Here is a 27,988-nt window from a genome sequence, read left to right on the forward strand (position 1 = left end):
AACCAATTGTAAAGCATTTATACACCTTTAAAAGTTTTGTCACTCTAAAGTTGTACCGTTTAATTTAAAATGGCAATAGGAATTAGACATTGGTGATTAGACATTGGTCTCCAAGCCCTAATTAATCAACGGACTTGTAGATTTAAATACCTTTTTGATTAGAGGATAAATTGGACAAAAAAAATCATTATTGCCTGTCAACATCCACAGTATGGCTCTCAAACTACTTCTGGTGATTGCTAAGGTGTTGCTTAGTAGTTAACATATGTTGTCCTTCAGTTGCTAATTTGGTATTACATGTTGTTATGTGTTATTTAATAATATAAATAAATACATATATAAACAGAATAAAGTTTATACAAATGTCTCTCTCTCTCTCTCTCTCTCTCTCTCTCTCTCACACACACACACACACACACAGAGTACTTGTGTGTGCGTGTGCTCTGTCTGATAGGATTGTGTCACATGTTGCTCACTGAACTGTCATCAACCTTTTATTCCCCATCATACACTGATTGCTGGAGCTTTGTGACAAGTTACAGAACAGTGTTGAGATCCAAAACATGGAGGAATTGAATCAAAGTCATCATAGTGATCTAGTCCTCTTCATTAATGGCAAAAAGGTAACTTAAATAATATTTATTTCCTTATTTTCAAGTTGTCTTCCATGTATTTTAAACTGTAAAAATATAATGTTTTGGCTAAAAAAATAGGGACAGATTGCCATATTTAAAGTTACAATAACAGAATAATAAAAATAACGTAAAAATAAATTGCCAAAACAGGAACATGGGCGAATACCGATTGTTGTTCTTTCAACTTATTTTGAGAAATTATTTTTAAACAAATACAATAAACACTGCCTAAATAAATGGTAAAAAAATATCCATACATATTTACAGTGTAACAATGTGTTACCAAAAAACATACTTAAATGAATATCTATTTATATAAAATGTGAGTTACAGGGCTCAACTATATCTCTATAAAAGTCCAATTAGTTAAAGGGAATAAAACGTAGGGTTGTGTTAATCACATTTTGTCATTATTATCTTTAAACAAATAGAATGTATTTTGATCAATATTCCTGCTCAATGTCCAAATCTCCCGTGTGCAGCATCGTTCATTATTAACTTTCTCTCCACAGGTTGTTGAAAGAAAGGCAGATCCAGAAATAACGCTGCTGACCTTCCTAAGGAGAAAGTGTAAGCTCACACACTACACACTGTTGATTATTTAAACATGGTATATGATGCTTGCAGAAAGTTCTGTAGTAATTAAAGAAACCAGACCCGTTTATAACTGCAAAATATGTGTACGCTATTTATATGAATATGTTCTTTAATATTGCTGTAATATATATTTATATTAGTCTATAATTTGTATAATTAAAATGCTGTAATTGGTGTCAATGCCTAAGGGTTAAAATTGTGTGTAAAATGTATTATTTTTTTCCTGCCCTTATAAAATTATGATAAATTGTACTAGGCTTTCTGATTTTTTTGACCTTATAACCAGATCAACCATAACATTATGGCCACATCCCTGTTTCTACACTCACTTGTTATTCTCTCAGCTCCACCCACCCTACAGAAGCACTTTTTTTTTTATTACAGACTGTAGTTCCTGTGTTTTGCTGCATACTTGGTTTTTCTCACTTCACCCTTTGACACAGTGGTGCTGCTAGTTTTTTAAGCACTCTTCCCATTCACTGTCCACTCTATTAGACCTGGCTTGCTGGTCCACCTTGTAAATGTAAAGTCAAAAACAGCAGCTCATCTGTTGTTGCACAGATGGACTACACTCTGTAATGTGTGTTTATTGACTGCCTTATATTTGGTTAAAACATGCGACATGTGAGAGTGTCTGTGTGTTTTATTTTGAATGTTTCCTTAACATTGACAGTGGGTCTGACAGGCACTAAGCTGGGATGTGCTGAAGGTGGCTGTGGGGCCTGCACTGTGATGGTGTCTAGATTCGACCCAAATAACAACCGGGTGATGTATCCTTTTCATAAAGCCGTAACATACATAATAGCCTCTATTTAAACGGGTTATGGAATGTAGGCTGCAGTCTGTTTCTGTTTCATTATTGTAGACTTCTTTTCATTTGTGTAATTGTTTGTTTATATATGACTAAATTTATATGAATGAGAAAAGTATGCCTTATCAGTCAATTGGTGAATAGCTGCAGATATTTGCAACAACAGAACAGAACAACACCAACCAAATATAACATATATACTACCTGCTTAGTCTTATAGCCATCACAATATGGCCCTTGTCACAGTCATTCAGGTCCTTTCCATTTCACTGTTTCCCCACATAAGAACTTTAAGAGCTGCCAAATGTATCCCATTCCTTGGCAGGTGCCACTGTAGAAATATCATCATTGTCTTTCACTGCAAAGGATAGTGGTATTAATGTCCGTGGTGATCAGTGTATATCTCCATTCTTACATTTTTTCTTTCTCTGCCTCTTTTGAAAGTCAGATATGTGCTTTGCATTTTATTTGCGGTTTTCATAAGGAATAGACCAATAGAAATTCCAAAATTACATTTAAGTCTTTTAAACTTATGTTGTTAGCAAAGCAAAATAAAATAAAAACAGCTCAAACGTCTCCCTATAAATTTGCAATGTTTATGAGGTTTTCAGTATAATGACTAATTGCGCGTTTTTTTTATATTTCTTTTGATAATAAGGACTTTTATCCTTGATAACCCTGTTTCAGTCACCATGCAGTTAATGCCTGCCTAGCTCCTCTGTGCTCTCTTCATCACTGTGCGGTCACTACAGTGGAGGGAATTGGCAGCGTAGCCAGCAAACTCCATCCTGTACAGGTATCATTTCAAACATTAACTTAGTAATACACCGCGACCCTGACATGGACAAACGGAAAAGAAGATGAGCTAAGAAATTAGTAATACATTGACACTTGTAACTTGTAAGTTCATCTAGTGTATCAATACAGTCAGACATGTTATGAATTCAGTGAAGCTCACAAAGACTTGTAGTCCTCTGTGGACACTTAAATCTGCAACAATGACTTACAAAGGTGGCAAAACTTATGCTCTGGTTCTTGGGTCACATGTAAAACATAAAAAGACTGATGCATGAATACCGAAACTTGGAACTAAGATATCATTTTTAGAGAAGACAAAAGCACTGTTCAGATTGTGGATCAGACCAGTGTGTGAAATTACAACATGTGAATTAACCGTTTAGGTCACTACTGCATACACTAAGCATAACAAAGTGCATCATACCTGATTACTCAAACCTCAAACCAAACCATGCCACCGCCTCAGCATGGCACATAAGAACCAAAGTCCATGAGACATAATCTATATGTATTAACTGTGAAACAAAGTTAAAGGTCCACCATTTGGACAGGAGTTTAAGCAGTGTAGAATGAAAAACCTTGTTGCTGTTTTCTCCAGCAGATCAAACAGGAGCAAGTTAACTGACTAATTCTCTACAGTGCCACCCTGTGACAGACCAGTGCTGCTGAGCCTATTGGTTAAATAAAATAAAAGCAGAACTTTCTGAATTCACATTTGGTCACAATCTTATTTAGTGGTTACATAGGGTCTAAAGGTTTAATTACGGGGTCCTGTAATTTCATTTCACAAGTTATGCCACTCAAGCTTCATTGCTGTGCTGAGCAGGCAAATATCAAACTGTGGTGGAAGTATCATTCACAAATTGTGATTTGAAGCAGTACATCTAACATTTAGGAAAGTGCAAATACAAAACGTGAGTTTGTTCAGTTCTTAGCTTGTTCACCATGCATTTTTCATTTATTTGGATCAGCTTGTAAAAATTTGTGGTTCAGTTTGCGCCATACAAACGTTTAGCTGCTCTGTTGTACTGCTTCCTCAAACACATTCACAGAGTGAGCCTTGAAAGCTGAATCTAGGGTGACCAGACGTCCTCTTTTACCCGGACATGTCCTCTTTTTTAGACTTAAAAATGTCCGGCCGGAATTTCATAAACGTTCGGGATTTTGTTTTTCTAGAACTTACGTAGAATTTTGAGAAGCATTTCATTCACAAACTAGTCCCGTCCTCCTCTACTCCGATTGGTTCGCTTGAGTGAGAAGGGGGCGTGGTGAAGTAGCCTAAAATCTTCTGATTGGACGGTCTGACTGTAGAGCTACCGTTATTGGTCGATAACCTTCTCTGTAAACATTTAATTGGTCAGTCTGCACCTCAGTAGTCCTCGTTTATATCAGGCAAAGGTCATCTCGAGCAGCTATGCCGAAACGTAAATGTAAGCTCTCAGACGAATTAAAAAAGAAATTCCCATGTTTTCCCATGTGTAATAAAGGTGTAAAGGACCTAAAGCACACAGGTTCAGCTAAGCATACAATGGCAGCAAGGGGCGAGAGCTCAACAGCCTCCCCCCCTTTTTCTAGTCCCGTCCTCTTTTTCACAATCACAGATCTGGTCACCCTACTGAATCATACTGTAACACACCGGAATTGTACATGTGTTACAGTGAATTCTACACATGGTGTTTGTTAAACATTCTTTAACATTAGCTCGGAGACGCGTGTCTCCTTTTCTTCAAAGCAGGGTTTTGAATGTCACTGCACTTCTCTGAATCATAACCATACAGCACAGAGACATGTATCAAGTACAGCACACATACAGCATTTTCAACAGCATTTTTAACGGGGCAGTTAAATCTATCTGGAGAAAAATCTTCCCTTGTATTTGCACTTTAATAAATTTACATTCAAAAATTGATGCCTTTAAATCACAGTTTACAAATGCAATATATTTTGGTTAAAGCTAAATCTATGAAACAAGTTCTAAACGTCTCTGGATTCTTTGGCTTAGTCTTCAAGAGCTGGCTGATGTGGGCTGACTTGGTAGACATGGAGTATACTACTTTGAGCAGTCCTACTCTGAGCAGTGAGATATAGCTACTATTAGTGATCGCAAGTAGCATGAACTCTTTGGGCCTTGGGACTCACTATAGCTGTGTAATTCTTTTTCAAAGGCAGTGACTCTGTGGAACCATTAACAATTTTGTAGTCTTTGAATGATGCAGTTGGCAGTGATTCTTGACTTTTTCATATGCTGCTTCATCTACACACTTAACACAGGGTCCAAAGTCTATAGTCACACCAATGGCAATGTAGAACAAACATTTTACAGTTTACAGTTTACAGTTTACACACAATTACCATGTGAAGCAAATGAGTTTGGATTTTTTTTTTTCAGGAGGGTTATCAGGTGCTGTAATATCACACTCCTTGCCTTTAGGATGCTGAAATGTGTGCTTCCTTGACGTATGCTGCGCTATGTAATTCTTTGCAAAACACAGACATGGATCAGTGAATACAGAAACATAGAATGGTGTTATGTTCACAACATTAAAGGAACAAAATGTTCTACCTCCATTCATTTTTTTTACATTTGTCATTGTCGTTTTGAATCAACTTCTATTTAAAGATTTGAATGTCTTCTTTGTTCCTCTTTTGGAGATACCAAAAAAATTAAAATAAATAAATAAATAAATAAAACAGCAAAAGCATATCGCCACTGTCTAATGAAAATGTATCTCCGTGTTTGTGGATTCTTAGTTTACTACATCATTTGAACACAGCAGCTGTCTGTCACATTGTGTGAAAATTTCATGATGCATGGACCAATAAAAATGCTCCAAAATTTCTTAGAATAAAATCCTTTTACATTGACTTCCATTGAAAGGTAAAAAGGATTTTTCCTTTTTTGAGATACATATTTCTCATTGGACAGCAAAGGTATGTAGCATATTTGCTTCAGTCTCATTCTGTTCTCTACAGATATGCCATTTTGCTATGTTTTTGTAATAATACCACCACGTGTTATATTTTTGCTTTTATAGGAACGGATTGCCAAGTCTCATGGATCTCAGTGTGGCTTCTGCACTCCAGGATTTGTCATGTCTATGTATGCCCTGCTTAGAAACAGCCCACAACCTACAATTCAGGACATTGAGGCAGCCTTCCAAGGTATAATGATAATCCCCTGTTGTTGTGATGCATCATATATATTCCATCTTGTTTGCAAACGTCAGATATGCTATTTTGCTGAATCCATATCAAGTAATAGGTTCAGGGTGTGTGCTTTTTATTCAGCAGATTATTCTATGTAGGCTTCAGACATACCATGACCCTGATTAAGACAAAACTGTTATAGAAGATGAATGAATGAATAAATATAATTTTAAAAAATGTTTTCTTTCACACAAATGAGGTAATACAGATTTTTTTTGTGAACATAGGTAATCTTTGCCGCTGCACTGGTTACAGACCCATATTAGAGGGCTACAAGACCTTCACAAAGGTAATGCCATCCACAAAGACCAGTGTAATTCTATAAATGGATGTATCTGTTGTCAAGTTCCTAAAATATTATGATGTGCTTTCTGATACATGAGTTTCTGTTCTGCCATTTTCTTGCTAATGCAGTCATAATGATGATTGGCTGTGCTGGCATGGTTAGTGTAATCATAACCACGTGGTAGTGTTCTTCGTTTGATGTTCCATAGAAATAATTTTTTAACTAAATCCAAGCCTATATAATTGCTATATTAGCCAGAATATTCAGTGCAATCATATTTAAAATATTCTAGCTACTATCTAAGTAGCACACAAACTGAAAATATTGCAGTTTTGCAAGGGTATGGACAAATATTGTTCAAACATACTAATTCTGATGTTAGATTTGTAGGTATAACTGAAACCAATGCAGCATCAATAGTAAAAGAAACATGTTTTATATTATAAAAAGTGAACAAATGTTTGAAAATTACTTGATTTTGAGCATTTGAATAGTTTCATATTCATATACTATTTAGTAAATCTACATTTTTCCAATTTCCACTTTGGCATTTGTTTACCTTTATTAAAAAAATGTATGCTAAAATAGTACACTACATTCATGGTACATAGCTATCTTTCATGGTTAAGTATTAAAGGCATGTAAATTATAAAGCTCTGATATACCAGTAAGTGTCGCAGTCACACAGCTCACAGGAAGTTGTGGGTTTATTTCCCACTCCGGGTGACTGTCTGTGAGGAGGAGTTGGTGTGTTCTCCCTGTGTCCATGTGGGTTTCCTCCGGGTACTCCAGTTTCCTCCCACAGTCCAAAAACACACGTTGGTAGGTGGATTGGCAACTCAAAAGTGTCCGTAGGTGTGAGTGTGTGAGTGAATGTGAGTGTGTGTCTGTGTTGCCCTGTGAAGGACTGGCACCCCCTCCAGGGTGTATTCCCGCATCGCGCCCAATGATTCCAGGTAGGCTCTGGACCCACCGCGACCCTGAACTGGATAAGCGCTTACAGATAATGAATGAATGAATGAATGATATACCAGTATTATCTGCAGGTATGTATCACAACTAGTGACAAATTTTGAGATCAGTCATTTGTAGTTAGAGTGCACTTTTGTTACTGTTTATTCTTTTTATGAACAGGACGGAGGATGCTGTGGGGGCAGAGGAAAAGCCAGTGGTTGCTGCATGACCACTGTACATAAAGAGGAGCCTGTCAACGTGAGACCAACAATTGTGTAGCAATAAATGATCACTGTTTTGTGTCTGTGTATGGCGTCAAAACAGGTTATAAAAGTTCTGAGAACCAAAAAAAGAATCCATAATCAATAAATGACATTATGAAATTGAGAAAACACTCATTAATATTGAGACTTATAAAAAAAGGTTTGGCAACAGAATATTTCTGTATATAATCATCTACTTTGAGTTTAATATTATTGAAGAATCTGTTTTCACTTTCATTCTGCCTTTTCTCAGTTGTGCTTCTCTCAGTCTTGCTATCGCCTCCAGAAGTTTCTCGCTTTTGACTTTTGATGCTACGCAATGCTACATCAGTGAGAGCATGCCAATCTGACCCTGATTTGAAAATGGCCGACCGGCAAACACAGGGCCCCAGATAAAAAATGAAAAACAAGAAACTTCTCGAGGTGACAGCGAGACTTGGCGAAAACGAATTCTAAATGAATATTAAACTCAAAATGGACGATACATACATAAATATTCTGTTTACAAACCTGTTTTTATAACTCTCAATTTTAATGACAGTTTTCCCAATTACAAAATGTCATGTATTGGTTATGGATTCTGTTTTTTGATTCTCTGAACTTTAGAACCTATTTTGACGCCATATCTGTGCCTCTTCTTGGTCAAAATTGTGTAAACCTAGCTGGAAACCGATGTCATGAAAACCACGTCAGTGTCACAGGAATGGAGTCACATTTTTAAGCAAAGATTTCTTTCACAAGCTCCTATATAATCATATTGCTGTACAACAAAGTACACAAACCTTATCTAAAGGTCACCTTATCACAGACCCCCTATTCCTGTAAAGCTGTCTTCCTGTATCCATTGATCTCTGCTGTTTTTGGTTTAGTTTTGCATTAATTTGGCATGTTTCTACTTTCTAGGGAGATTCAACTCATTCATGTCAACAGCTGTTCAACCCAGAAGAGTTTAAGCCTTTGGACCCAACACAAGAAATTATTTTCCCTCCTGAACTGATGGTAAATACATAAACACCATTTTTGAGTGCAATTTAACGTTTGTATTGTATACTATTTTATAGATTTTAATTTATATGGCTTACAAATATACATTTATAATCTTGTTGGTGTACAGTTAGATACTGTGGTCCATCTATCTATCTATATATTTAATATGTGTTAGTGGTTTCTACCTCTTCTTCAGCCATTTTTCCTCTAATAAAACTCTATCCAATAGCGATGAAAGAGTGCCTATATACCAGGCCTCACAATGTGGAGAGGGACTGGAAACACATTTCAAATGCGGATTACTTAAATTGGATGGTAAATGTGCAGTTTACATATATTTTGCTATCACTCTAGAGTCTTGGAAAACAGCCACCAAGGTCATTGAGATTTACTGGGGAGAGAGTATTATGGATTCAGCCCAGCTCACTCAAAGAACTCCTGGAGTTAAAGGCAGTGTATCCTGAAGCCAAGCTGGTAGTTGGGAACACTGAAATAGGTGAGGCCCTTAACTGAAATGTAAACATAGCGAGAATTTTTCAAAAGGCAAGTGTAAGATCAAATAGGAAAAAAATAATTTATTGTCCTCATCTTTTTGTTTTTCTGGCTATAAGGTATAGAGATGAAATTTAAGAACCTCCTGTACCCAGTAATCCTGGCACCAGCCTACATCCATGAACTCAGAAGCATTCAGTACACTGAAAATGGTCAGTATCATGTTGTGTTTGAATGTATTAATTTAAAAATCCTTTCCATGTTTTTTTTTATTAAAGGTGAATTCTGGTTCTTTTCATACATGATTCATTCTTCTATGCAGAAACCGCCACTAGAGTCATATGCAATAATTCCATTAAATCTGCAGTACATTGATTATTGTCACTGTCAGAATAAAACAATATGTCTAGGTTTTTGTCATGGTTAAGTCTTTTAAATAAGTATATATAATCCCAGTTTTTGACCAGTGTCCATTTGTTTATGATAAATAGACCGATAGAAATGCACCTCAACAGCTTGGAATGCAATCATTTTTTTGTTTGTTCTTTGCTTTTAATAGAAAGTAATCATTGGCTTTTGTCTAACTGCAATGGCATTTTGTGTGTGTGTGCTTGCCTTAGGGATTGAATTTGGTGCATCTGTCACATTGAGCGTGCTGGAAGAGGAGTTGCGTGAGGCTATAAAGAAGTTGCCTAGCTACAAAACTGAAGTCTTTAAGGCCGTGCTTGAGCAGTTGCGTTTGTTTGCAGGACAGCAGATCCGAAATGTTGCAGTATGTCATTTACTTTTAACATCAATTGTAATATATATTACTTTTTTAACATATACAGCATTTAGCATATGCTGTTATCCAGACTGATGCACAAAATTCCTTATTGTTCTGACAGAATGTGTATCCTAGTATCCTAGCTAGTGTAATTATATAGATAGGTTCTTTATTGATCCTGAAGGAAATTTAGCAGCAGTAGCAACAAACACAACATAGTAGACTTCACAATAGAGAGGATGCTACTATTTACAGGACATGGTAAAGCAGATCAAAAACTATAAGAGCAAAAAGTAAAATAAAACATATGATTAAAATTTAGATGCAAAGGCAGAGAATAAAATATAAATAGATGAGCAACTTTAGAAGCAAGGGCAAAGAACAGTGCAATGCTACCATTGTGCGAGAAAGTGCGTCAAGAAGAAGATACTTAAAATACTCAGTTACTTATATTAACTACCTGACATTATTTCACAAAATGTACAAACTAAAAATACAATAGTATAAACAGAAATACATTTTCATTATTAATTGTTGGATAAAATCAGGCAAAAGACAGCGTGCTGACATGAAAGTACAAGCGATGCATCACTGACAGTTCATAAATACTTGTATTTTCGTGTCTGTATGTTTGTGCTGTCAGGCTATTGGTGGAAATATTATGACAGCCAGTCCTATCTCAGACCTTAACCCTGTGTTTATGGCAGCCTGCTGTAAGCTAACTTTGATGTCCAAAGGTAAAATAACTTTTTTCCCCTGTTTTTCTGTTCAAGTATCAAAGGTTACCTAGAGCTCTACATTATCTGATAAGGAGAGATAGACCATATGCAAAGGACAGTAATTATAGTAAAAAAATGAAACAAAGGATTAATTGCATGAACCTAATGAAACTAATGAAAATTAGTTGATATGTTTAGGTTGTTTATTTTAACATCATCTTACAGCTGTTTCTAACACCAGCAGTAAACTTAACTGTTAGTTCCAACACTATAAAACACTATAAAACACTGTTGCATCATGTCATTATTTTATGTCATAATCTAAATTCATCTTAACTTTTGTTCTAAGAGGGAAAACGTATCCTTCACATGGATGACAAGTTTTTCACAGCCTACCGGAAAACCGCTGTCAAACCTGAGGAGATTCTGCTATCGATTGAGATTCCATACACAAGAAAGGTAGTAATATTAAGATCTGGGATAACTTAATCTTTTGTCAAAAAACCACAGGATCAAAAGACGCAGGACATTTCTAACCATGTCTAAACAGCCCTGTTCAGAATAGGTTTTAGAATGAGCCTCTGTTTAAACCAAATGCAAAGCACTGTGGGAAGGTAACAAGCTGGTTGAAGCGGTGTGATATTTAGTGAGGGAAATGCTCTGCTGAGGAATGGTGGGTTTGTGTGTACATGTGTAAATCACAAATGTGTCTACCCAAAGAGCATATTAGATGTTTTTAATATTTGGTTCCTCAGTACATATTGCTATTGGGTAAAAAAAAAAAAAAAAAAATATATATATATATATATATATATTTTAATATGGTCAGAATTTCATGTTAAACAGACAAACACAAATGTTCCACAATGACTGGAAGACCGGAATAATTTGTCCCGTCAGCGACAATATGCATTTGAATTAGATGTGGGCTATTATTTGGATTTATAATTTGAAATATTTAATTACACCACAGACCAAAATTCACCTACAATTAAACCATACAATGCTTGCATACAATGAAGTGCACAGTACACTTTCTTTTTCAGGGACAATATTTCTCAGCTTTTAAGCAATCACTGCGCAAAGAGGACGACATTGCAATTGTCACCTGTGGGATGAATGTCATCTTTCAGGAGGGCTCCAACATAGTGAAAGGCATTAAACTCAGCTATGGAGGAATGGCCCCCACCACTATTCTTGCTACTGTTACATGCAACTCACTCATTGGCAGGTAATCTACATGCTGGTTCTGTTCACCGAATTTGAACGCGAACCACAGAAATGAAATTAAATTGTGTGGGATTTTGCAGTTATTTTATACATACATTAATTATATCAATAATGATAAACTAACACTTTCATATCTACAGTACTTTGGGAAAGTGGAGATATACCTATCAGACTTAATGTGCTGTATATGGCATTGTATATGTTATGTTGCCCCTTATTTGCTTGTTTGAAGTACCTTTGAATTTGTTTGACCCTGAAGTTCCAAAATTGGTGTTCACATTGTTCTCATGTGTAATTTGTTTTATGTTAAATACAAAATGATCCTCAAAATGATTGAGTCAGCCAGTCACCACTCCAGAGCAAATTAAATTTTTTATCTTATAAAAAAAAGGATGTGACACAGATGGGGTGGTGGTGTGTTAGTGTGTGTTGTGCTGGTACAAGTGGACCAGACTCAACAGGTCTGCTGAAGTTTTTTTAAACCCTCAGTGTCACTGCTGGACTGAAAATAGTCCACCAAGCTAAAATATTCAGTCAACAGCATCCTGTGGGTGCCATCTTGTGTCTTCTGATGAAAGCCCATAGGACAACCAGCACAAACTCTGCAGCAAAGGATGAGCTACTGTCTGTGACCTTACATCTACAAGGTGGACCAACGGGGGGAGTGTCTCACAGAGTGGACACAGTGTTTAAAAACTCCAGCAGCACTGCTGTGTCTGGTCCACTTGCACCAGCACAACACACACTAACACACCACCCCCACGTCAGTGTCACTGCAGCTGTGAGAATGATCCACCATCACATCACACCTGCTCTGTGGTGGTCTTGTGGGGTTCCTGACCATGAATTGGTTACAGGTATATAAAAAAACCTGTTTTAAATGGTACTGTTTTCATTCTCACATGGGTATAGGCAGTGGAATGATGAGATGGTGGAAGATGCATGCACTTTCCTTGCTTCAGAGGTGAAACTCTCTCCCTCTGCACCAGGAGGGATGGTGACATACAGACGCACACTGACCATCAGCCTGTTCTTCAAATTCTACCTCACCGTCCAGCACAAACTGGCACAAGAGGTCATGCACATCATCAAATGCACTTCACCTTATGAGAGAAAATAACACATCTTCTAAAGGGAATCAACTATAGCTTGCAGTAATAGTTCTTTAGGTGAATGCATAAAAATTATTGGGAAAGCAGTACTACATTTTATGTTTTGAAATATGTTGCAATAATCAAATTAATAGACGAATAGATGTACACCGAAATGTGGAGAAAGATGTTCCATGTAGAGAATATGAAATTATTTAATCTTCTCTGCCCATAATTCTGCATAGAACTACATCTTTTTTCAGTCATATTTCAATTCAGAAAAGTAGTGTATGTAATACATAATGTAAATAGAAGTTACCTTCCATCTGAAGCCTTTACAGCAATAGTATATCAATAGTATATATTACATTTTATTGAATGTTTGAAATAATCAGTTGAAACTGATCCAATTAGTTTTATAAAGGAACAAAAAATCATTTTTACCGTCCAAAAATAGAAATTTCCTCTGTATACCCCATATGAGATGAGGATTCAAACTGAATCCCTGAAGAAAACAGCCTAATAATTTAAAGTGGGTTTAACACAGGCCACTCGCTGTCTGAAATGTCTGTTTTCTAATGGAAAAATCAATCACTGTAGGAAACAACTGCTTCAATTAAAAATGTGAAATCAAAGTGTCTGCTAGACAGCACTGTGTACTGTGGAGTTGCACAGCTGATAGTTATCTGTGCCTCTGCAGCATCTTTCTGTTGAAGATGTGAGTCCTAATTCTGCCAGTGCTATAGAGCCCTTTCACCTAGACTCTCCAACCAGTGTCCAGTTTTACCAGGTATACAGCTTGAGGCTTGTTTCGTCCTCTACAAAATTGTTTGAATCTAATTATAAAGCCTGTTTTTATACATCTGTGGTAGATCAAATTTACTTAATGTTTTTTCATAGGAAGTCCCTCTCGGTCAGACCTCTGACGATGTGGTCGGTCATCCAGTCATGCATCTGTCGGCTCTGAAGCAGGCCACAGGAGAAGCAGTGTACTGTGATGATATTCCTTGCTATGAGAACGAGTTGTATTTGGCCCTGGTCACCAGTACTAAAGCTCATGCTGTCATTAAGTGAGTAAAAATGACCTGTTCTTATTAAATTCTGTTTTTGCTTGTTGTCACCAGCCTGCTTTGTAACTTTGCAAGAGATCATTTATTTGTGTTTAATGGAGCAATCAGTCGTTTTGTCAGCAATTATACTGACACTTTTAGTTTTCGGGATATATCAGTGAGACTGTATTAAACCCATGTGGGGAAACCCCTCGATGGTTGATTTAGGGCCTACAAAGCTGGTGCTTCATCTCATGTGAGTTGCACTTCATGATAAATGCACTAAAACACACAGGTAAGGAACACATAGCTCAGAAAGAAGATTTGATTCCATGAGCTCAATACATGGGCATTTGAGTAAATTGAAATGTGTAATTATTTGTCACTGCCTTGCTCAAGGGCCGTGGATTGAGGGAGGAGGACAGTGCTGTTCCTTTATGCAAAATCAACCTTATAATTATGAATATATAATGACAAAAGTAAAAAATTCATTTATGTTTTCAGGAGGCAGAGAACCGTTGTTGAATATGAAAGAATTGGGAGGCTAAAGAACATTTAGGGGTCCCAACCCCATGAATCATGTATAATCATATATTCGTATGATCTGTCATGTATTTATATAATGTCTTTTAACAGATATATTGAAACTGCTGAGGCCATGGCTGTTCCAGGAGTTATCACGTTTGTTTCTGCTAAGGACATCCCTGGTAGCAATAGGACTGGACCTGCTGTCTATGATGAGACTGTCTTTGCTGATGATAAGGTTATTTGCAAGACACTTTGAAAAAACAGAGACTATTTCTAATATCAGCTGCCATTATAAGTGCAATAATATATATATATATATATATATATATATAACGGCACGGTGGCGAAGCAGGTAGTGTCGCAGTCACACAGCTCCAGGGACCTGGAGGTTGTGGGTTCGATTCCCGCTCCGGGTGACTGTCTGTGAGGAGTTGGTGTGTTCTCCCCGTGTCCGCGTGGGTTTCCTCCGGGTGCTCCGGTTTCCTCCCACAGTCCAAAAACACACATTGCAGGTGGATTGGCGACTCGAAAGTGTCCGTAGGTGTGAGTGTGTGACTGAATGTGTGTGTGTCTGTGTTGCCCTGTGAAGGACTGGCGTCCCCTCCAGGGTGTATTCCCGCCTTGCGCCCGATGATTCCAGGTAGGCTCTGGACCCCCCCGCGACCCTAAATTGGATAAGCGGTTACAGATAATGGATGGATATATATATATATATATATATATTTTTTTTTTTTACATTTGTTTTCCAGTAAAAGCAATGTTTATTCAAATTATTTATATTAAGAACAACTCCCAATTCACTGTGTAGATGTAGCTCTAGCTCTACTCATAACAAAAATGTACACATATAACATATAACTTCAGAAACACACTCATACTTCACGCTTGCTATCTGACATTTATTTCTTAAGCTTACATGTTAACGTGTAGGTTAATACCAGGATTTCTTTTATAAGAGCAAAAAAAATGTTTTATTTATTTATTTTGTTTACCACTGTGGAGAGAGTAGAAAGTTCTGAGATGGTTACTTTTTTCTCCAAGAATGTACTGTAGAGTGTTAAGAACGAATGTGAGCTTTCAGAATTCAGAGCAACGTACAATAAAAAATGCTATAATTTAAAAAAAACAGTGTGCTACTGAAAAAAGTACAATAATTTGCTTTAAAAGAAAAAAATGATATTTTAATTTCACATTAAATAATGCACACATTTTCTGGATACAAAATATGATGTGTGTTGTCATGAAAGTATTATGAACTCACTTTAAATGACATACTATATATATGAGATAGATTTTATAAAAAAAAAAAAAAAAAAAAGCAAGAAATGCACATAATTTTACCTCTGATAATTTTTCCAAACACAGCCGAGTAACATTTTAGGAAATAGTTACTGTATACTGGATAATTATTTATAGATTATAGATATAGGTTTGAATGGTTATAAATTATCTTTGGGATTTACTATTATCATAAACGGTATAGTTCACAGTCAGTGGTTCAGTGACAAATCAGCATCAAATGTTTAGGTGATGATTCGTATTTTCCATGTGGGATGAAACAATGCGTTTCTATAAAACATTAATCATGAGTCACGTGTCTGTTGCACACAACTAATTAACTCATAACTCAGTAACTCATTTTAGAACAAATTGACACGTTTTAATTATGTTTGTTGATAAACAGCTAATCGATCCTTTTTTTTTTCAAATCTCATTTCTGTTAATCCTTATAAATTACATTTCATCCCCAGGTACACTCGGCAGGTACTTGGCAAAAAAGACTTTTTTATCATGTAAAATGTGTCATTTGCCTTAAATCAATAGTTGATCATTTTGGAAGTTTATTTATATATTTTAAAGGTGGTTTACATATATTCACAAAGTATATTCAAATTGTGCTTTAAATGATCTATACACAACCATGCTTTTGTAAAGCCCTTTTAAGTCTATTTCACACTTCACAAACTGAATATGTGGATATTATATACAACATTACATAGAGATTCCACACAGTGGACCAGCTTGTATTAGGCTTTCTTGTAATGAAATCAGAAAATATACTGTGTGTTTTATAATAATGATTTACCACTTTTCCTAACTCAGGTCACATGTGTGGGTCATATAGTGGGAGCCATTGTGGCCAACACACAGGCCCATGCACAAAGAGCAGCCAAATTAGTGAAGATCTCTTATGAGGAACTCCAGCCTGTGATTGTTACTATTCAGGTGCGGTGCTAACCCATATATATATATTTATTTATTTATTTGTTTATTTATTTATTTATTTATTTATTTCTCTTCCCTAAAAAGTACTAAATGTGTTGTGAGCTTGTGTGAAGGACGTTTGTTTCTAGATGTTCTAACAGCACACTTGATTTAATAATGAAAGTATTTATTAATGGTAAAACTATGTATTGGTTGATAATGTCAAATAATACCGGACTGCCACAAGAGTTTTGGAAAGGTTAAAAGAACAAATTCACACACAGAATATGACTCCTTACTGTAATAATGCCATTTGTTTTTATTCAATATTAGTGTGTATTGTTTGTTTGTTTTTGAGCAAATAATCTCTTACAACTCAGATAAATAGATCTTTAAATCTCATTTTCTCATGTGTCAAAGCGCTCTGTGTAAATGACACCCAAGATTGCATTTTTACACTTCATATTCCTTAGAGCTTTAGGTTTTAAGTTTGCAGTGTGAATTAAATATTTTACTTGGGCTAAAATTTCTATAGTGAATGAGTGCAAGTGTCTATATTTGACATTTTTAAAAATATATTTACACACCTTATTACCAGAAAAAAATGTGTAGAATGCAATAAAAAAAGAATCTGTGATTTGTTTATTCTTTTGAACCTATTGAAAAGGCTGCATGTCTTATTTCAGTGGCAGTTCTATACTTACCACAGTAGCAAGAAGGAATCTTCTGCAATGACCTCTGTGGGAAGAAGGATCAAGAACTTCAACAGTTTCTGACCTTACCCAATTTTTCCACATTCCCTGAATCTTTAATAATAGTATCTACTTTTCTTTGTAATCTTGAATTGAGAAATGTACTCTTTGAACTGTTTGAAAGTTCTCAATGAAGTTTAGTGCAAAGTGGTGATCTTTGCCTGCTCACACTGAGCCTTTTTTGCATGCCTGTTTTGTATCATTTTATTACCTTTTATATTCTCCTGATTATAGTTTAATTAAAAACCGTTTCATTTAAATATGGGGCGGCACAGTGGTGCAGCAGGTAGTGTCACAGTCACACAGCTCCAGGGACCTGGAGGTTGTGGGTTCAAGTCCTGCTCTGGGTGACTGTCTGTGAGGAGTTTGGTGTGTTCTTCCCTTTAAATTAAAAATTGTATTTTCTACAGGATGCCATTGCCAAACAGTCCTTCTACCAGCCTGTGAGAACATTAGAGAAAGGAGACCTCAGTAAAGGGTTTCAAGAGTCTGATATGTTCCTGGAAGGTATTATATCATCTGAATGTTTTTAAAGTAATTAGCTCAGTCACAGCTGTATGTTATGCCAGTTGTTTTGGTTTTGTCTGAATTGTGGGTACAGAACCACAGGACCATAGCAGAGGTTCCCACCTTTGTGAGTTTCAGAGATTCAGAGATTCTCAGAGCCCTGGGGGATAGGTTTGTGGAAGCACAAGCCAACTTGTGGTATATATTTAACAAATATGAACTCTCATAATATTTTTCAAGAGATATGTAATGTATTTGTTATGAAAAATTGACTTTACATTGTGTATCCTAATGTGTATCTTTAAGTTACAACTTGTGATTGAATTAACTGTTGCCTATGAATACCTTGTTCTTAGGTGAGATACACATAGGAGGGCAGGAACACTTTTATCTGGAAACAAACTGTACCTTGGCTGTTCCACGAGGAGAAGATGGGGAGATGGAGATGTTTGTGTCCACACAGTCAGCCTCCAAAACACAAGTGATCAAAATCTTTTTAAGAATTTGCTTGTATCAAAGATATGCAAAATAATCTGGTTCAAAATATATCTGCAACTGATCAGACAGTCAATTTTTGAATGAAAAACAAAAAACAGCCCGACTGGAATTTGCAAAAATGCATATTGACAAATCACACTGTTTCTGAGAGAAAGTCATTTGGATTTATAAGACAAAACTGTAGCTTTTTAAGACGTCAGATCAGCTGTATGTTCACAGATGGAAATATTAAGTTTTAAAGAAAAGAACACCGGACCTACTGTGAAATATCATAGAGGCTCAGTTATATTTTGGGATGCTTGTCTGTGCCTGGCAATTAGTGCATTGAACTTGTGAAGATCACAGTTAAATTTCATGATTATCAAGGCTTACTACAGAGAAACATACTGCTATACTCATTGACACACCAGAGGAATGCAGATATACACAAGAAAATTGCTTTTAATTATATCATTTTTCAGGAGGAAAATGAAAATGTATTCAATATGCACTAAAAGAACTATGCAAAACTTAAAACCTTCAGTGGAAAATAGATTAAGATTCTGGTTAATATTCTTTGACATGTATTTAATGCCTTGCGTGTGTAACAGAAGAAATTAAGCATTTGTATTTTACAATGACAGTATCTGCTGCTTGGTTTCAGGCACTTGTAGCCAAAGCTCTGGGAGTGCCAGCCAGTCATATAGTGTGTCGAGTAAAAAGATTGGGAGGAGGATTTGGTGGAAAAGAAAGCCGGAGCACCATTCTTTCCACAGTTGTGGCTGTTGCTGCGCACAAGTAAGGACACTGGAGTTATTATAGTTGTTCATTCCTTAATGTACAGCACACAAACTGATTTAACTGGTGACCATACGTCCTCTTACCTCCAGACATGTCCTATTTTGGGACATAAAAAAATTTGCTCCACCCAGGACTAACTCAGCAGAAATTTCCAGGATTGAGCTGTTGCTGTCTTTTCCGGTCCCAAATTTGGCCTAAGCCCTAAGGCCTTCACTGTAGTGTGCCCTTTTTTATGATGTTTGATGATGTTGTTGAAAGGTGAGAAGAAAGGGGCACAAAGATTGAAGTGTTCAAGGGGTCGGACAGCTGAGAGCAGAACGTGGGACACACTGGGTCACCACTCCAGTGAAATACATCCTTAAGTTTTAAACACCAATCACCACAGAGAACAACAGAGTTTGGCGTAACATTTCAGTGTTTTACTAGAGTCTCAAACAGAAATATATTAAAAGTTGTTAAGATTTATTTATCTTTCTTTGACCCATGAGCCTTTCACTTTCTGCTCACACTCTGTCCCTAAAATGATATGAATTCAATGGATACACCTGACTGTTACCTACTTTCTGATGAGTAACTTACATTTGCAGTTTTTTTGTTTCATTTTAACATTACATGAAAACAGGTGAAATTTCCAGACTATTAAACACAAAACATGAGAGGTAACTCAATACGAACTTGGCTGTGAATTCATTATACATACAGCATTGTTTTATCCGTCAATTATATAGTAATTTATGTAAAATAAACTGTCAAATAATAATATTATAATCACCTCCTTGTTTCTCCACTCACTGTCCATTCTCTCAGCTTCACTGAACTTTGTACTTCTACAATTAAATACTATAGTCCATCTGTTACTCTACATACTTTCTTATCCCCATTTCACCCTGCTCTTCAATGGTCAAGATCCTCCCAGAACCCATACTAAGCAGGTATGATTTGGGTGGTGGATTATACTCTGTATTGGACACTGGCATGATGGTGGTCTTAGTGTGTGTTGTGCTGCTACAAGTGGATCAGACACAGCAGTTTTGCTGGAGTTTGTAAGCGTTTCAGTGTCACTGCTGGACTGAAAATAGTATATTCCACCAAACAAATACAGTCATGTGAAAATGTTAGGACACTCCATGATAATCTTTGTCTTTTTGAACACCTTTCAACATATAAACGTTTGAGCTTCATTTGAACTGTACTTAGAGATGGAGCTTATTTAACTAAGCTAATAAAGCTGAAGAAATTATTTATCAACATAAGTTGTAAAATGTAATTAACAAAAATTTAAATTTCTTGAGGAACCCCCCCCCCCCCATGCTAAATTCTTTCAGCTGTGTGATTTTTGCGGGATTTCTTGAATGCACCAATCACCCAGTAGGATTATGTAGGATTAAGAAGTTGAATGGTCCACGTCCACTTCAGCTTCAGTTTTTGGAAAGATTTTCCTCAAGCACCCTCTGATACAGTGAAGAATTCATAGTAGATTCTATGATAGAGAGCTTGCCAGGCCCTGGTGCAGCAATGCACCCATTCTGTTACTGTGCCCAAATAATTCAGCTTTGGATTACTCTGTCCAAAGCACTTTGTTTCTGAAGTCCTGGTCTTTGTCTGTGTGCTTTCTGGTGAACTTTAGTCTTGCCAGATATATAAATGTAGGTGTGTCCTAACTTTTTCCTCACAAGAACTGTATAATTTTACAACTTGTGTTTATAAGCAATTTCTTCAGTTTTATTTGTTTAGTTATATAAGCTCCATCTCTCAATACTGTTCAAATGAAGCTCATATGTCCATATGTTTAAAAAGACAAAGGTTTTCATGGGGTGTCCTAACTTTTTCTTGTACATAGAGTCAACAGCATCCTGTGGGTGTTTACAGTTGTTTAGGGCCAAAAGCTGAATGGAGAGGAATAAGATCTGTCCCTAAAGGCATCTGTGAGTTGTGTTGTTAAAGAGTATTTGTTTATCTATTGAAGTTCAACTAATTACACCCTTACCTTACCCACCCCAGGTACAGGTGTATGTCTACACCATGCCTCCATACCTGCCATCCTCTTTTATTTATTTATTTATTTTTTAAAATATTGTCACCCTAAATCAACAATTAACATGTCCTTGCTCTAGAGTCAAGAGACCAGTTCGATGCATGTTGGATCGGGATGAGGACATGCTAATCTCAGGTGGTCGACATCCATTCTTCGGGCATTATAAAGTAAGAATTTTATCTATATGGTTTAAATTAAATTTTATGCACCTGTGGCAAATTCATGCTTTTTTTTTGGGGGGGGGGGGGGGGGGGGGGGCTGGGGGGGTTATTGAGAAAGGAAAAAACAGCCTCTGCAGCAAATAAAAAATAAAACACTATATGTTACAGTTACAGTGACTTTCATTTAAAAATACATAAATAAAATCTTCAGTTTCAATTAAGTAAACAAATAAATCATCAACATGGCCTCTACCTAATTACACCGGGTGTAGATATCATCCCATTGCAGTTTTAGCCATTAAACAGATGGTTTGTCATTTGTTTTCCTGTGGAATTCCCTCCACGTGTAATATACAGCCAATGCCACTGGCAGTGATATATGACAGTAATATTTTCTACATGAAATGAATGATTACAAATGTGCCCCACACAATGTTGGCTGGGTGAAGGTAGGGATTTAAGCCTAGGCCCACAATTGAGTCATATGTCATTTAAATTATTAATAATTTATTTTTCAAAAACAATTGTTTAGGTTGGCTTCAAGAGAAATGGAAAAGTGATTGCACTTGATGTGACCTATTACAGCAATGCGGGGAATTCGATGGATCTTTCTCTATCGGTGAGTGTCAGAATTGTTTGCTTTTTCATAAATGTACTCAGTAGCACCACATAATGTGTGGAAAGAGGAATGAAGACAACAGAATCCAAACTGAAGTAGACTATGTAATGAAACCTGCCTCACATAGTGTATTAAGTTTGAAGTTCAAAGTGGCATGTAACGACATATGTATTGTTTTCCTTTAGATTATGGAGAGGGCACTTTTCCACATGGACAACTGCTATAACATCCCTCATATTCGTGGGACTGGCTATATGTGTAAAACCAATCTGCCCTCCAACACTGCTTTCAGGGGCTTCGGTGGTCCACAGGGAATGATGGTGACAGAGAGCTGGATAAGTGATGTGGCTCTGAGATGTGGTCTTCCCGCAGAGCAGGTTTAGTTTGCGATTTCAGGGTTGTCTCATTTTTTATCAACACTGCCTAATAATTAATAATAAATAATAATCAATAAGTAATTTGTATAATCAGAAATAGTTGAAAATAATTCTTCATTTTTATTTATCTTTGTGCAAATCACAAAGTGAAAATGCATTGTAGTCTCTGAATTAACTAGTCAATTCTCCATAGAGTGGCTACCTCATATTAAAATTCTTTCAAATAAATTTAGTCCAGAATTTCTAATGCATCCAGGCCACTAGGTTTCGGGTATAATGATTGTGGCATAACATGACAGAGAATCATTGGAGCTATTTAAATTATATCTAGAGGCCTCATCCTGTCATTTTAAACATTGCAGACCCACTGTTAGCAATAAAACCTGGTTTATTTAGGGACTATAAAACAACTTGATTATTCATCATATGTAAGTTACAAACTTAAGATGAAATTGTAAAAAAATATATATATATTTAGAATATAATGATATAAGTTTAATAATGATATTTTATTTTAAATACCATACCAGTTTGTACTGTACTCTCATTGCTATAACTCTAATCATACTGTGTCTGCAATAACAGTAGCTTGTAGATTGTTTTATTGTACATTATGGCATTTCTGTATGATCTTATGTTCACTATCCTTGTACTTGCAGGTGAGGGAAATTAACTTGTATAAGCAGGGAGACTATACGCCCTTTAATCAGTGTCTGGAGCAATTCACCATCGACCGCTGCTGGGAGGAGTGCATGAACATCTCAGACTTCCACCACCGCAAAGCTAAAGTGGAGCTGTACAACAAGTGAGGCATGACACCTGATTGGAGCAATCAGTCATGTGCTTTAGCTCGGTAAAATATTTTTAAACTCTATGTGAGCTAGTAAGTTTTGGATTGATATGTACATTACAGACAGCACTGCTGGACCAAGAGAGGCCTTTCCATCATCCCTACCAAGTTTGGCATCAGTTTCACTGCAGTGTTCTTGAACCAGGTTTGTTCCTGTAATCTATGGAGACAGGACTGTGTGTGTGTGTGTTTGTGTGTGTGTGCAAATAAAAAAATTGATTTTGTTTTTGTGTACTGCAGGCAGGTGCATTGGTTCATATCTACACAGATGGTTCAGTTCTTCTCACTCACGGTGGGACAGAGATGGGTCAAGGCCTACACACTAAAATGATACAGGTAATGGAGATCAAAACAGTATAGACCCAGCTGCTGTTGTTCCCTGGGAACTATGTCCTTATTTAATTGGAATGCACAATTTAGAAATTTCCAAAGACATTCTTGTTCAATCAATGAGAATATCTTCACTAGATCCTATAGTTATTGTATTAATCGTAATAATAATTTATTCACAATTATTATTTTTTTATATAATTATGAGAGTTAGAAATTGAACACATTCCTTCATATGTTCATAATCAACATCTAAGTCACATCTAAGTTTGGGTGCCAAACCATATCCAGCCAGATTCCCCAAAATGTAGTTTTTCTTTAATCCTTGATTTTAATTGTACTGGCATTTGCTTAATAAAATGAACATTATAAAGCGCAACAGGCAGTGTCTCTATCACACAGCTCCAGGATCCTGTGGTTGTGGGTTCAAGTCCCGCTCCAGGTGACTGTCTGTGAGGAATTTGGTGTATTCTCCCTGTGTTCCTCCCCGGTCCAAAAACACACTTTGGTAGGTGGATTGGCGACTTAAAAGTGTCCGGATGTGTGAGTGTGTTTCACCTTGTGATGGACTAGTGCTTCCTCCAGGATTTGTTCCTGCCCTGCCACCTCCACCTCCCACTAATGTCATAACCCACCTATTCTTGAGATTAAATAGTCTTAGTGTTCAGACTAACGCTTGGTTTTACTTGAACATTTTTTTTAAATTATGGAAGAAAAACGTGATATGATTTCGAGTTCTCACTTTGTAAAGATTAACACTGTTGAGATGCTAGATGCTTGGCTAATTAGCTGAGTCCACTGACTGCACCCCAGTATACACTGATCAGCCATAACATTAAAGCTGCCTCCTTGTTGCTATACTCATTGTCAGCTTTGTAGTTCTACAATTACAGACTGTACTCCATCTGTTGGTCTGCATACTTTTATCTTAAGTGTTTATTGCCCTACTATGAGTGGACCTGGCTAAGAAAGTACTTTATGCACAGCAACAGATGCACTACACTCTGCAATTGTGCAAACCTTCATGGTAAATGAATCTGAGAGAATGGACAAACAGTGTAGAAAAGGAGGTGACTATAATGTTATGGCAGATCAGTGTATACATATAATAAAATAGATCTGGGTCTTTTGTCAAGGTTGCCAGCAGGACTTTGGGAATCCCCACCTCAAAGATCCACATCAGTGAGACCAGCACTAACACAGTCCCAAACACAAGCCCCACTGCTGCCTCTGCTTCCTCAGACCTCAATGGCATGGCTGTTTATGTAAGACCCACTCTGATACTTACTATTTATTTTCATTCCCTTACATTGTTGTCAATTTATTTTGTTTGTTAAATTGATAAATCTAAGAAAATTGAATAGATACAATGATGTTTCATTCTCCTGTTGCCCAGAATGCATGCCAGATATTGATGCAAAGGCTGGAGCCGTACAAGACTAAAAACCCAGTTGGGAAATGGGAGGATTGGGTATGTAAATTCAGTACAAATCAATATCAGCAATATCAGCTTATGAACATGGCCTGTCTTCACATCAGTCTTGTCCCGTTTTAAACACATCTAGTTTAGAAGCAGAAGCGGCAGAATAAGTACATTTCCATATTGATATGATTCTAATCTATATGATAATCTCATGGTTTATACGGTTTGTTCTTTTGCAGGTGAATGCAGCTTACTTTGACAGGGTGAATTTATCAGCCAATGGATTTTACAAGTATGTTTTAGTGTTTTTGTTTTTATTTCCAGAAATGACCACAGCTTTATACTCAGGATTTAAAAAATGTCCGAATATTTCAATTATCAGTAAACGAAGTTCTGCTAGGGGTACTGATCTTAACTATGACTGTATAATAAGTTAAGACAAATCTTTCTGAATATTTTCATTATCTGTTTTTTTTAGGACTCCAGATCTTGGTTATGATTTTCAAACAAATTCAGGCCGTCCGTTTAACTACTTCTGTTATGGGGTAGCGGTCTCAGAGGTGGAGATAGACTGTCTCACTGGTGGTCACAAGGTAAGTACAGCCGTTACATGAGATGACCAGTAAACTTTTATGGTGTAACTGACCAAAAATCATATTAGCTGATCTCATTCATATGATAAGTTTACTTTATGTTGGTGAACCATTTTTCCTTCCCATAACTTCTGACATTTTTACTATTTCGGCACCCATAAGAACCTGCATACTTCAATTGTCATGGATGTGGGCAAAAGTCTGAACCCGGCGCTGGATATTGGTCAGGTACCCTCCTTCAGCTACAATGACCCATTAATGTAATGACAATTTTCTCCGATTTACAGGAGTTAACATGCCATGTGTGTGCAGGTGGAGGGTGCGTTCATGCAGGGTGTGGGTTTATTCACACTAGAGGAGCTGCGCTACTCTCCCCAGGGTTATCTGTACACACGTGGACCTGGAATGTACAAGATTCCTGCTTTTGGAGACATTCCAACTGAACTGAAGGTCTCACTGCTTAGAGATGCCCCCAACGAGAAGGCTATTTTCTCCTCCAAGGTAAAAATGGATTGCTTGTGTATTCTGATTCTTTGATTCTTTTATTCTAAATTACAATGCATCATGCATTAAAGAAGCAATCAATCATTTCTACTACGTCAGAGAAAAAAAACAACAGCAAACAATAACAAAAATTTTTTTTTTCAAAATCAAGAACACTGTCGTTCTTGAATAAACATCTTTATGCTCCATAGATTGAAGGCTGCCTCTAATACATCCAAGAAACTACATAGTGTCACTAATGCGAAATAATGTGGAAAAAGAGTAACAGTATCACATAAGTGATTTTTATTTCTTTTAATTTTTTAATTATAAGCAACTGAAATGTTTGCATGTCATGTTTGTTAAGGCTGTTGGAGAGCCTCCTCTCTTCCTGGCAGCTTCTGTGTTCTATGCTATTAAAGATGCCATTTCAGCTGCCAGAGCTGAGTCTGGCTTCACTGGACCTTTCAGGCTGGACAGCCCTGCGACACCGGAGAGAATACGCAATGCTTGTGAGGACAAATTCACCAAAATGGTATGTTGCCTATTAAATTTTTAACTGCAGAATACAATACACAGAACTACAATAATGTGCAACAGATGCAGTGCTCTGACAATAAAATGCAATAATATATATTTATATTTTTTTATGTTTTATTATTATTCTTTAATTATGATTCTGTGTTATAGATTTATTTTTAAAATTTTCAAAATAAAACATGTATATTCTTAAACATGAAAATGTCATGAATTCAGTTCTAAAATGCCCTATGTAAATACAAATTAATTTCAAAAGAAAATTGTTATTTAAGTTATGATGCATTAACAAGTGACAAAAAAACAATAGCACCAACACACATCATATTATGATAATAAGCTTTAATAACCTTAAAGTACTTAATAATCTTTCAGTATTCAGTAATAATCAGTATAATCTTTTATAAACAAAAGTTATATGTCCTGAATGCCAAAATGTGACACATCAATTACATCTTTATTACATCATTTCTGTATGAAATCATGCATATGATATATTTGATTGGAATATATTTTAATTTTTAATAAAGAAAATATAATATTCCTATAATTTAATAATAATGACTTTGAGTTTACCAAATGATTGTGTATTTATTCTAGATCTTACTGTAGACCTCAAGAACAATTAATGTTTGTTTATTCTTAATAGAGGAATACCAATAACTATTTTTGGATATGTGTGTGTTTTGTTTCAGTGCCCTCCACCAGAGCCAGGGACTTATACACCATGGGATGTGAGGGTCTAACACAGGGACCGGAAGCACAAACCCGTCCTTTATGTTAACCTTCAGCTATCTTCACTGAAAGAAAGCACAGATATCATATTTTACAGGGAACAGGTCATAGGAAATCTCTAATTTATCCATTATATAAATATCAGTGCTCAAATAGGGTATGAAACGGTTTTAACTGCATATCAGTATTTAATGAACATGAGTTTACTTAAAGCAAACATTTCAGTAATTTTACCTATACACTGTTGTACAGTGATAAATGTATATTGGCCATATAAGCAAATAATTAGTTTATTGTTTAATCATTGCCTTTATAATAGCCATTTTAGTATGTAATCACATGAATAAAGCTGAGTAACTCAAGCTGCACTTCAACCAACTGTTGCACACCCTTTCATATATAGACCAAGTTAAGGCAGATATTCATTTTTTCACTATAAAGGAGCAAAAAATAGTGTGGCATGGCGGTGCAGCAGGTAGTATTTCTTCAATCCTTGATTTTAATTGTACTGAATTTTGCTTAATAAAATGAACATTATGAAGTGCAACAGGCAATGTCTCAGTTACACAGCTCCAGGGACCTGGAGGATGTGGGTTTGAGTCTCGTTCCGGGTGACTGTCTGTGAGGAGTGTGGTGTGTTCTCCCTGTGTCTGTGTGGGTTTCTTCCGGGTGACTGTCTATGAGGAGTGT

The 27,988-nt window shown here is 36.3% G+C and overlaps 1 protein-coding gene across 2 annotated transcripts; it reads left to right on the top strand.

The window, feature by feature from the left end:
* Nucleotides 1–505: 505 nt before the first annotated feature.
* Nucleotides 506–27,967, top strand: xdh (xanthine dehydrogenase). Of its 2 annotated transcripts, XM_066673236.1 has the most exons (36): nucleotides 506–623; nucleotides 1,148–1,205; nucleotides 1,906–2,002; nucleotides 2,731–2,839; nucleotides 5,877–6,003; nucleotides 6,276–6,337; nucleotides 7,469–7,546; nucleotides 8,455–8,550; nucleotides 8,893–9,034; nucleotides 9,150–9,242; nucleotides 9,651–9,802; nucleotides 10,440–10,533; nucleotides 10,865–10,974; nucleotides 11,562–11,746; nucleotides 12,658–12,820; nucleotides 13,537–13,626; nucleotides 13,737–13,906; nucleotides 14,522–14,648; nucleotides 16,517–16,639; nucleotides 17,781–17,877; nucleotides 18,234–18,358; nucleotides 19,019–19,152; nucleotides 21,270–21,357; nucleotides 21,884–21,970; nucleotides 22,156–22,347; nucleotides 23,007–23,152; nucleotides 23,261–23,342; nucleotides 23,438–23,533; nucleotides 24,664–24,792; nucleotides 24,924–24,998; nucleotides 25,190–25,242; nucleotides 25,429–25,543; nucleotides 25,706–25,771; nucleotides 25,856–26,044; nucleotides 26,394–26,561; nucleotides 27,259–27,967. In XM_066673236.1, the coding sequence occupies exons 1-36, from the start codon at nucleotides 564–566 to the stop codon at nucleotides 27,307–27,309; spliced, it is 4,029 nt and encodes a 1,342-aa protein (XP_066529333.1). In that variant the 5' UTR covers nucleotides 506–563; the 3' UTR covers nucleotides 27,310–27,967. The 2 variants fall into 2 exon arrangements, with proteins under 2 accessions (XP_066529333.1, XP_066529339.1); XM_066673242.1 differs by lacking the exons at nucleotides 506–623; nucleotides 1,148–1,205; nucleotides 1,906–2,002; ... (1 more) ...; nucleotides 5,877–6,003; nucleotides 6,276–6,337 and adding an exon at nucleotides 6,390–7,380 and having other exon boundaries at nucleotides 27,259–27,966.
* The last annotated feature ends 21 nt before the right edge of the window (nucleotides 27,968–27,988 follow it).

Source organism: Hoplias malabaricus, chromosome 1, assembly GCF_029633855.1.
Source record: "Hoplias malabaricus isolate fHopMal1 chromosome 1, fHopMal1.hap1, whole genome shotgun sequence".
Taxonomy (NCBI): Eukaryota; Metazoa; Chordata; class Actinopteri; order Characiformes; family Erythrinidae; genus Hoplias; species Hoplias malabaricus.

Excerpts from the sequence above, each read along its gene's own strand:
- xdh (XM_066673236.1), top strand. The coding sequence starts at position 564 with ATGGAGGAATTGAATCAAAGTCATCATAGTGATCTAGTCCTCTTCATT. Across the intron at positions 1,206-1,905 it reads GACCTTCCTAAGGAGAAAGT|TGGGTCTGACAGGCACTAAG; the intron begins GTAAGCTCACAC and ends TAACATTGACAG. Across the intron at positions 17,878-18,233 it reads GTCTGATATGTTCCTGGAAG|GTGAGATACACATAGGAGGG; the intron begins GTATTATATCAT and ends CCTTGTTCTTAG.